We start from the raw sequence: 11,375 nt of genomic DNA on the forward strand, positions 1-11,375 counted from the left end.
TTGACGAAATGAATTTGGAGGTGTAAGCATTACGCTACTACTACTACACAAAGAGTAGAAGCAGTTAAGGCCTCCACTCTCCACCATAGCCATATGTTATATTAGAAAATAACTCAACCACCCCCCACCCCTCAAACAAAAAAGGAAATTTTTTTTTTTAGATTCCCTATTTATTATCATGGGTGAAATTAGGTCGGGCCAAAAAAGCCTGAAATCAAATTCTAACAAGTTCAAAATAGCCTGAAACTTATTTTGAAATGTGATTTATTGGCTCAAAATGGTGTTATGTTGAGATGATCTAAAGTCCATTTGAAAAAGCTGGGAATCCGGATGAAACCGGAAATCTTGCACCCATGTATTATGGATCTCAGCAAAACCTGGTACAAACTAAGTCTCTTTCCAAGACAAAGACACAAAGCCTTACGGAAGAGGAAAAAAAGGCAAAGGGTAATCGAATCAGCACTTTGGCACAGAAGAGAAGGTCAAGAAAACCTATCAAGGTTTATTCCTGTTACTGTTTACTGTTTGTTCAATGAGCTGCAATATTCTTTTTTTTCTTTTGGAGTGGGGGTGGGGGTTAAATAACCAAAATCAAACACAATCTAAACTGTTTATCACTCAATTTATTGTATTTCTTAATAAGCACGCCTTGTTGGTGATATGAAATGACAGCTTAGAGATCCTAATTAGATATGGATGAAACTTAATGGCTTAAAGGCCATAACATAAAACTCTTTTAATACTTCCAAGCACAAAAAATCACTGGCGGAATATTCACTACTTTCCCCCTTAAGATTTGTTATATAGTTATTGTAAATCTGATAAGCAACATGAGATGAGTATCTAACATCTTGTAATCAACATTTGTTTTAAGTTCAACAATAATGCTTATGTAAATATCAAATGTCAACAACTCGCCAAGGAATGAACACAAAAACGTCTCAACAAATGAAAGCATCAACTTCCAGGACAAGCAAATGTTAAGCAGGTTAAAGCATATGCAAATAATAAAAAAGCGTTTCAAATATAATTAGAAACTCTTCTTTCCATGAGATCTGTGTAAAGCAAAGCTCAAAAGAGTATTTCGTAAAACAGGACTGGATTAAGCATTTTGGAGATTAACAGAAAAGTGAATACTTTACCAACCAGGAAACAACGAGACTTGATGATGTAATAGTAATACAGATATCTGGCTATTTTTGTGTGTGCTTTTAAGGGTTTTACGGCACTTGCGACACATTTAGGTCATTTCACCATCAGTAAAAAGGAAGAAAATGAGATAGTCAAAGATTTGAGATTTACAATTTCCAAGCACACAAGAAAAAGTAAAACAAAGGGGAAGGGTTGAAATAGAGAACAGATGTAGGTTCCAAGAGCACACTATCAGTGTACTTAGTCTGAGATCACCTAAAAGTCTCATCCAGACACAACACTGGTCCCCACTAAGAGGAATACACTCAAATGTTTTAGAAACCGATATATATATATATATATATATATATATATATATATATATATATATATATATATATATATATATATATATATATATATTCATAACAAAATAATAAATGCAATAGTACACAACAGAGAGATGATTTACAAGGAAAAAAATGTCATCTCCCAAAACTAAAACTATACATTTGACTGTTTCCCTCCCAGTCCAGGACTCCGGCAAGGGCCAGGACAAAACCAAGTAATCCCATTCCAAGACAAAGGCAGAAAGCAACTCAGAAAACAGATACTGGGGGATAGAAGACACAGAGTGACCTCCTGCCCACTATGGGAGGTCAGGATTCCCACCCAGAGATATCTGGCTTATCATTAAGTTGTGTTAATCTCGCTTAGTTATACATATCAAGTTTGCATATATTTTTTTTTTAAACCCAAAAATTTTTTTGAAAACAACAAAACATGTTTTCGTGTCAGGTGGGGAAAATGGCACACATAACAAGTGGGTAAAAGGATAATTAAAACAAAGATGATTCCAAATTATACAAAATCTGTTTAAAAGATATTTGGAAAAAAATAGACTCGTGCAAATCTCACATTTTACTCCATTTCAGAGGTTAATAAATGTATAAGTTTTTCATAAATTGTATCAAAATAAATTGACGGATCTAATAAAGGTAAACAAAAAAGTCTGAAATGAGTGATGATAACAATTTATATTCATTTTCAACATTCGTAAATTTAAGCATTTATATCAAAAGAGATTCACAAGTCCGATCATGGAGTCGATGTCAATGTTTTCAATTTATTTGAGAGTCGTGACAACCCGGCTGATAATGTCAATACACTCGTATATCTGGTCCTCATTGATGACTAAGGGTGGGGCAAATCGAATGATGTCACCATGGGTGGGTTTAGCCAGGAGTCCGTTGTCACGCAGCTTGATGCAGACATCCCAAGCATCTTTATCTGTGAGATTAGATAAATAAGATAATTTTACCATAATTTCTAACTGCAATCAAAATATTACTTTTCGTCTTTCATCAGTAGAAAAAAATATATCAATACGGACACTTTTAAAAAATCTGTTTTGATGATGTTGAGCCGTATTTTAACATTATACCTCTAAACACATCCTTTGAAAAAATCCTAAGAAGTGCCAAACAATTTATAGGAATTTGTTCTGATCTTGAGCCATTTCACATTATAAGTAAACTGAACAAAAGGACAGTTTTCCATAAAGGCCAGAAACATTGAGCAAGAAAATTTGTTAGAAGAAAAAGAAAGCCAGATAAAATCCCATTTATATTCTTTTTTTTTGCCACCAGTCATAAGACAATGCAATTCACACAGCTGAGGACTCTTCAGTGAATCTTAATGAAGTTTCAGCTTACATGGAATGGAATGGATAAGCTTTTATATTTGTAGTGCTTTAACATTAGAAGACAATGCATTTTTAGACAAAATCAAGTAGTTATATGATTAAATTTCTAATAACTAGAGGCGCCTAAATGAGCCTATCGGATGGAGAGAAAGATAAAGGGAGTAAATTTGACTCATAATATATGATTAAATAACTGCCTCCCAAAGCCGAAGGGCAAGAGGTCATGATAGAATTTTGAATGCCACGTAATTTTGTGATGGAATCCATTGCAGGGACTCATAAGTGGTGGCTAAACTGAGCTGAAAATCCGCTCAATTGACATTCTAAACTTGAGGTATTCTGACATATCAACTAGAATTATGTTATTGAAATGAAATATGTTTGTTTTTGTTTTTAAGGTTTTTACGGCGCTTGCAACACATTTAGGTTATATTAGCGCCAGTAAAAAGGAAGAAAATGGAATAGTAAAACGTTCTAGAATTACAATTAAAGCAGCCAAGAGAAAGTAAGACAAAGGGGAACTGGGAACAAATAGGGATCAGATGTAGATTCCAAGAGCACACCACCAATGTATTTAGTTTGAGATCACCTATAAATCTCATCCAGACACAAGCACAAAATCCAACAAAGAGGAACACACTCAAATGCTGACATTATACATTTAAAATAACAAATATAATAATACATAACAGAGAGATGATTTACAAGGAAAAAAATATCATCTCCCAAAACAATAACTATATGCATTTGACTGTTTCCCTCCCAGCCAAGACTCCGGCCAGGGCCAGGACAAAACCAAGTAATCTCATTCCAAGACAAAGACAGAAAGCATGTTGGAAAACAGATATATGGGGATAGAAGACACAGTATGTACCCCCCTGCCCACTATGGGAGGTCAGGAACTCCACACAGGAAATGAAATAAAACAAAACAAAATATACGAATCAATTAATAGTAATAACAAAATAAATAAATAAATTAATTAATTAATTAATTAACAAACCTTCTTTTATTCATGCAGGGAGGAAATTTTTGTTTACAGTCTATCCCAAGAAAAATAAAAAAACTGCATAACCCAGCATCAGCTTCATGCAGCCCTGTGTTGTAGGCAATAAGGCCTAAGTTTCTTGGTTGGGGGAAAAAAATGCTGACACTGGTGTTATGTTTTGCTTTTGTTTTTAAGGATTTTTACGGCGCTTGCCGGACATTTAGGTCATTTCAGCACAGTAAAAGGAAGAAAATGGGAAAGTAAAAACATTCTAGAATTACAGGTAAAGGTACTTAAGAAAAAGGGGAATTGGTTTAAATAGGGAACAGATGTTGGTTCTGAGAGCACACCATCAGTGTACTTAGTTTGAGGTCACCTAAAAGTCTCATTCAGACACCAGCACAGGGTCCCACTGAGAAGAATATACTCAAATGTTTATAGAATATATCCAAAACAGAAATCTTAACCATTAATACATAAGAGAGACATGATTTACAACAAAAGAAAAATATCATCTCCCAAAACTATAACTAAATATTACCCTCCCCACCAAGGACCCTGTCCAGGGAAAAGACAAAACCAAGTAATCTCATTCCAAGACAAAGACAGAAAGCAAGTTGGAAAACAGATATAGGTTGATAGAAGACACAGCAAGTGCCTCCCTGCCCACTATGGGAGGTCAGGAACCCCACCCAGGACATTGGGATTAAAACCAATGTTCTGCAAGTGAAAGCACAATGCCTTGTCCACTTAGCCATCTCACCCTAACCCTACCCCCCTGCCAATATAGAATAAACACCAGTGACAATGTTGAATAAACTGTTTTTATAACAGTATGCAGGGTTCCCAATTTCTCAGATGTAAAACACTCATTCCAATGGTGGAAGGAGACATTTTCTCCAACCCCTTTGTCCATCCAACATTGTTGGATAGCTGAGCGTTAAATCGGGTGGAGAGCATTTTGCAATTGACAAACATCCTATCCCAAAGATAGCAAGAAATTATTACTGTCTATTAAACACTACAGAAACTGAGTTTAATTCCAGCTCAATAGTCCCTATGACTCTAATGGACGTTCAAGGAGAAGAATGTAATGTACATCTGAAGTCAAATGCTGCATTACAAGAAAGCAATTCAAGATTGTTATGAGATTCAACAAATTTTCAGAGAGAGATAACCTTTAATGGTACACAAAAGGGTCAAACTTTCATTGAGCATTGACAAAAAAAAAAAAAAAAGGAAACAAAAGGAAAACCCCTACCAAGAGGCAAAGAGCCACCAAAGACTGGTGCTCAACATATAAATTACAGAAAAATGACAACCCACCAGAGCTGATGACAATAGCATTGAGAAGTCCCTTGCCTCTCACGATGGGGACAACTTCTTTCGGCAGTTTACTCAACTCTCCTCTCAAAATGACTCCGAGTCTCTGAGCATTGTCTGCCAACTTCTCATCTTCTAAGACCTAGTAAGGGGTAACATGTATACCAAAAATGTTATTATATCAACATTTTCAATTCATAAAGACCATAAAAAAGCATTAATATATTATAACTGAAGATCTTCTGCTAAACATTACAAGGTAACAATTCTCTAAAGTTTAATTGAAGCATCATTTGAAAAAAATTATCAATATATATAGATATATAGATAGAGAGAGAGAGAGAGAGAGAGAGAGAGAGAGAGAGAGAGAGAGAGAGAGAGAGAGAGAGAGAGAGAGAGAGAGAGAGAGTAGAGAGAGGTAGAGAGAGGAGAGAGAGAGAGAGAGAGAGAGAGAGAGAGAGAGAGGAGAGAGGAGAGAGAGAGAGAGAGAGAGAGAGAGAGAGAGAGAGAGAGAGAGAGAGAGAGAGAGAGAGAGAGAGAGAGAGAGAGAGAGAGAGAGAGAAAGAGAGTTTGTTTTTAAGGGTTTTACAGCGTTGCAACACATTTCGGTAATATCAGTGCCAGTATAAAAGAGGAAATGTGATAGTCGAATAATTTTGGAATTACTGTTAAAGCACCCAAGGTAAAGTAAGATAAAGGGGAATTGGTTCAAATAGGGAACAGATGTATATTCCAAGAGCACACTATCAGTGTACTTAGTTTGCGATCGCCTAAAAGTCTCATCCAAACACAAGTCCCCACTAAGATGAATACATTCAAATGTTAACAAACCGACAAATATATTTATAAGAAAAAAAATGTAATAGTAAATAATGGAGAGATGATGTCCAATGAAAATAAATATCATCTCCCAAAACTATAGCAATACATTAGACTGTTTCCCTCCTAGTCAAGGATTCCAGACTGGTCCAGGACAAAAGCAAGTGATTCAATCCAAGACAGAATCAGAAAGCAAGTTGGAAAACCAATAGAGGAGGATAGAGGAAACAGTCAGTGTCTCCCTGCCCACTATGGGAAGTCAGGAACTCCATCCAGGTGAGAGAGAGAGAGAGAGAGAGAGAGAGAGAGAGAGAGAGAGAGAGAGAGAGAGAGAGAGAGAGAGAGAGAGAGAGAGAGAGAGAGAGATCGGGAGAAAGAGAGAGGAAGAAAGAGAGAGATGTAGATGGAGAGAGATAAAGAGGGAGGGGGGGGGGATGGAGAGATAATTTGAAATATATAACCTATTAACCAAAATTACAAAAACTTTGTGCAAACATTTCAAATTCATTGAGGTCAAAGAAGATAAGAAATATGTCGATAAACACTCATAGATTGCATTATTCCATATGCCATGCACACCACTCACTTTAAGTGCCTCCAGAGCTACTTTACAGGCAAGGGGATTTCCACCAAAAGTAGAACCGTGTTCTCCGGGTTTGATAGTCAACATCACCTCATCGTCTGCCAAAATGGCAGACACCTGAAATACAAATAAGAAATAATGACACATTCGTCCATGAAATTTAGTTTATCATTCCAAAGTGTTGAATACAGAAAAGGTGTCTTTCAAATTTTGTTGTCAACAAAGTGAAACTTCTAATTGGAACACAAATCAAATATAGTGCTTCATAGTGAGTGCCTGTGTGGTATTCGAGCATTGCATATTCGACTGCCACATCGTGATCTCACAATGCGTGGGCATAAATTGCATATTTTTGTTGACAAATATGGTTGTATCCAAAATCTGGCAAATGGTGCGCTCTTAATTTTGAATTAATAGAGAGGTATATTATAATATTGAGAAAATTCTGTTAGAGCTTATAAAATGGGTTTCCTGATAATAGAGGTACCCAATTGAGATTCCGATATATATGAGATAAACAAACACTTACTGGTAATACTCCACCAGAGAGGGCTTTACCCAAGATGACAATGTCAGGTCTCACATTCTCATGGTCGCAGGCAAGACGTCTAGATTTTTAAATAATAAAAAGTTAATATTCTTTTAACATATTATTCATAAAATAAATAAAACATATGAAATAATAACAGTGAGTCAATTTATTTCAATATCCTTTTCCCAGATTTCTGTCTTATTACAAAAAAAAATCAACTTTTATTCACTAAGTCCTATCTCTCTACCTCAATGATTTCCACTCTCCCTAGAGATTTTTGGTGTGCTCTTTAAAAAGAGAAAGGGTGTAAAATGAATCCAAAAAAAAAAAAGTAATAAGAGAATAAGGTTGAGATTCGATAAACTCTAGCACTCTGCATCCATGGCTCTGCTCTTGCAAGAGACTTTTCATGCTTTTCAAAAATTGAAAAAAAAACCCCCCAAAAAACTCAATTGTTCAATCTAAAAGAAAATAGGCATGAACATAACTGTATCCAACCATTAGTCTCACATAAAAATTAAAAACATTAGATTTAATCATGGATAAATTATTCTTCACAGAAATTTTTTTTTAAAAAGTAACCACAGCCAAATTCATCATGGGCCATTATAAAATCAAAAACAAGGCACATTTCCGAAAAAAGATATTAAACACCCTTTAGACCAAACAAAGAAAATATAGTCTGTTTAAATAGAAAAACAAAAAAAATGATTCACCCACCTTTAGAACTACATAATGTCTAATTAAAATTACTTGTTAAATAATTTCAGTAGAAAAGTCTATATCAATAACTTCGGTATATTAGAAGTGAGCAATGGTTTATTTCTTCTTCTCCTCTTCTTCTTATTATTATTACTATTATTATTATTATTATTATTATTATTATTATTATTATTATTATTATTATTATCATTACTATCAGTACTATTATCATCATTATTTCTACTATTTTAATTACCTTTTTTCCCCTATTACAAGAGCTGTAACCTAACAATAATTGCCTATTTGGACTATAAAGATTATTATTATTATACTGAGAAAGTCGGCATTAGGGTTGAGTGAATAAGTCTAAGCCTTTTACTTTGAAAGTAAATTGTTTGTTATAAAAATAATCTTTCCCGCATCTGAATATCTGTATATATATACAGATATGATTGTAATACTATGGTTTACATACCTTTAAAAAGCAAATAAAAGTTCACTGTCGCTGATTTTAGTAAAAGTTCCAATATTTTTAAACATTTGCTTTGATGCAACATTTTAATATATAAAAAATGTGATCTATTACAATCAAAAACAGTTTGGAAATTCAATATTAAACCAATTGTATTTTGTTTATTTGATCCATCTTACTTTCCAGTTCGACTCAGGCCAGTTTGAACTTCATCAGCGACCATTAGCACGTTGTATTTAGTGCACAGCTCACGCACTTTGCTCAGGTAACCATCTTGTGGAACGTACACACCAGCTTCACCTTGGATCGGTTCCAGCATGAAGGCACAAACATTGGGATCCTGTAATGCTTTCTGGAAAATTTAATAAACATAGAAAGAACTTGAAAGTTCAAAATAAAATAGGTTGAAATAAACATTTTAAATTGTTTACTTTTCACACACAATATGATAAAATGTGACAAAATAATTATATTCAAAGTGATTAAATCAGGGAGAGGAAAAAATTTAAAAAACAAAAAAAAACGTAATTGCACAAAATGTATCCCACTTGATCATTAAGATATCCAAATAGTATTGTCCACTCAAGTCCTCAAAACAAACTGATAATACAATAAAATCCCGATAGTTATACTTAAATAATTATAAAATTGTAACCCAAAATAAATTAGTGCATGGTGTGAACGGATAAAAAATAATAAATTGGAGAAAACTATGGTATTTTAGGAGGCAGCTCACCTCAAGGGCATCTACATTATCATAAGGAATGACACCAAACCCTGGCATGTAGGGACCAAACCCAGTGAAGCAATCTGGGTCAGTGGAACTTGACACAGCAGCCAGTGTGCGACCCCAAAAGTTTCCTTCAACAAACAGGATCTTGGCTTGGTTCTCAGGGATCTTCTTCACAGTGTATCCCCATTTGCGTGCCAGTTTACATGCTGTCTCTCCTCCTTCAACACCTGAAAGATTCGAATAAAATTAAAATAAAGGGGTACATTAATATAAAATTAAATATTCTTCTTCAAGTACCAAGTCTGTGCCAGACATCTGTGATCATGGCACGCCATTCATCTCTCTGATCAGGTAACCTCAGAAAACTAATATTACTCTTCTCATTTTTTGTCATAAAATTAAATACAATCTCCAAATCATATCATTAAATGAGATATTAAAGTGACTAAATTCAAGAGAGGGGGGGGGGGGGTCCCCAGTTAGTTGGTAGAGCAATCGCTTTACAATCAAAGGGACGGAGATCAATCCCAAGTGCAGTCGAGATTTTTTTTCTGACACCTCTGTCCACACAGCAGTGGTTGGATAACTGGGTCTGTTAGATCTGGTGAAAAGTATTTTGGGATAGACTAAAAAAATTTTCTTGTAAAGACCAGATATGAAAATATTTTGCTATAATTATAATGGACATTGTGGGGGGATGGAAGAGTCGAACATAAAGGGGGAAATTATTCAAGGATATTATCATAGTATAGTAACAATAAGTACAAGAGACTGTAGAAAACTTCAAAGGTATACAAAGTTTTTATTCAAACAACGAAAAGTAGAAAATGGTAAAGATATATTAAAGAGACAACATATTTTAAAAATGTAATGATGAGATCCAAATTTCAATTGACATTAAACGGTCATCTAGGATCTATTAAAACTTGTTAATTTTCAGTTCAAATCTTTATAACATCTCAACATAGAATGATGCTTAAGTTCCCCTTTGATAAAAACAGCAAAACACAGACTAAATTGCCAGCAGCAATTAATGAAGAACAATTATCATATTTTCCAACTGTCAATAAAATTTATTATAAAATTTTCATAATTCCAAATTTCAGGTCTTGTTTTATAATGGACGACTAATTGTTAGCCTTTTTCTATTTCGCACATTAAAAACAAAAGCAGGGATGCCACCAGGCAAATTAAAAAAAGCCTGAAAACTTGCGCGGACGAGATACAAATCAACGTCAAGGGCTTTGTAGGGATTTGAAAAATATCAAATTTGGAATATTGTTTCAGTACTTATTATTGCAATTGAGAGCAAATAACACACAAAAGAAAGGAGAGTTAACAGTTTTCAAATTGATAAAATAAGGTGCTGAAAACAAAATATAGACAAATTATATAGCTATCAGGGGTGAGAATGACTGGTCACATAAAAGGAGAAACTTTTTCATTGTGAAGATCATGCCCCACCCATGCAACCATAACCTATAAATTTGAACTTCACTCAAATTCACTGAGATGCGATCCAAAATTTGTCTCGCAGCAATTCCTGACACGACTCGGAGAATTTCAAAAGTTGAAAGTGTAAATACATTTGGTGGTTGTAGTAGGGATGATGATGTGGTGGTGGTTGTAGTAGTACTGGTCGTATGGATGATTGTGTGGTGGTGGTTGTAGTAGCTGTGGTAGGAATGCTGATGTAGTGGTAGTTGTAGTAGTAGTAGTGGTGGTAGGGATGATGTGGTAGTGGTGGTAAGGATGATGATGTGGTGGTGATTGTAGTAGTAGTAGTAGTAGTAGTAGTAGTAGTAGTAGTAGTAGTAGTAGTAGTAGTAGTGGTCTTAGAGATGATGATGTGATGGTGGTTGTAGTAGTAGTGGTGGTAGGGATGATGATGTGGTGGTGGTTGTAGTAGTGGTGGTCTTTTAGAGATAATTGTGTGGTGGTGGTTGTAATAGTTGTGGTAGGAATGATGATGTGGTGGTAGTTGTAGTAGTACTGGTGGTAGGGATGATGTGGTGTTATTTGCAGTAGTAGTGTTGGTAGGGATGATGATGTGGTGGTGGTTGTAATAGTAGTGGTGGTAGAGATGATGCAGTGGTTTTGGTGAGTGTTTTTCATTCAGTGATAATAATAGCAATTTGTCAAAAAGGAGGAAATGTCTCCGTCTATCAGTCAAACGCAAGCAAAGTGTAAAAAAAACAGGAACATAGTTTTGTATTGGTATTATGTAATATATTAATATTACTAGTATAAATCCATTCTTATCATTAAACATAAATTTACTTTTGTAAACATTTAATGAATTGTCCTTTCCACATGTTAAAGGCCTACAATGTTATTCAAATAAAAGGCCAGAAAGTGTAGTTTTGTTTTGATTTTTACTTTATAAT

General features: G+C 34.7%; 1 protein-coding gene across 1 annotated transcript in view; it reads right to left on the reverse strand.

Annotated features, from left to right (window-relative positions):
• Nucleotides 1-605: 605 nt before the first annotated feature.
• The window catches only part of LOC144965947 (ornithine aminotransferase, mitochondrial-like), a 22,425-nt gene continuing 11,655 nt past the window's right edge, over nucleotides 606-11,375 (reverse strand). The window contains exons 5-10 of the mRNA XM_078901832.1: nucleotides 8,992-9,215; nucleotides 8,435-8,607; nucleotides 7,079-7,157; nucleotides 6,553-6,666; nucleotides 5,151-5,289; nucleotides 606-2,421 (exon numbers count right to left, since the gene is read on the reverse strand). Of these exons, the coding sequence (XP_078757958.1) occupies nucleotides 2,258-2,421; nucleotides 5,151-5,289; nucleotides 6,553-6,666; nucleotides 7,079-7,157; nucleotides 8,435-8,607; nucleotides 8,992-9,215 (893 nt within the window). The 3' untranslated portion in view covers nucleotides 606-2,257. The remainder of the gene's footprint in view (nucleotides 2,422-5,150; nucleotides 5,290-6,552; nucleotides 6,667-7,078; nucleotides 7,158-8,434; nucleotides 8,608-8,991; nucleotides 9,216-11,375) is intronic.

This window comes from Berghia stephanieae, chromosome 2, assembly GCF_034508935.2.
Source record: "Berghia stephanieae isolate SIO BIC M18660-M18661 chromosome 2, UCSD_Bste_1.3, whole genome shotgun sequence".
Classification (NCBI taxonomy): Eukaryota; Metazoa; Mollusca; class Gastropoda; order Nudibranchia; family Aeolidiidae; genus Berghia; species Berghia stephanieae.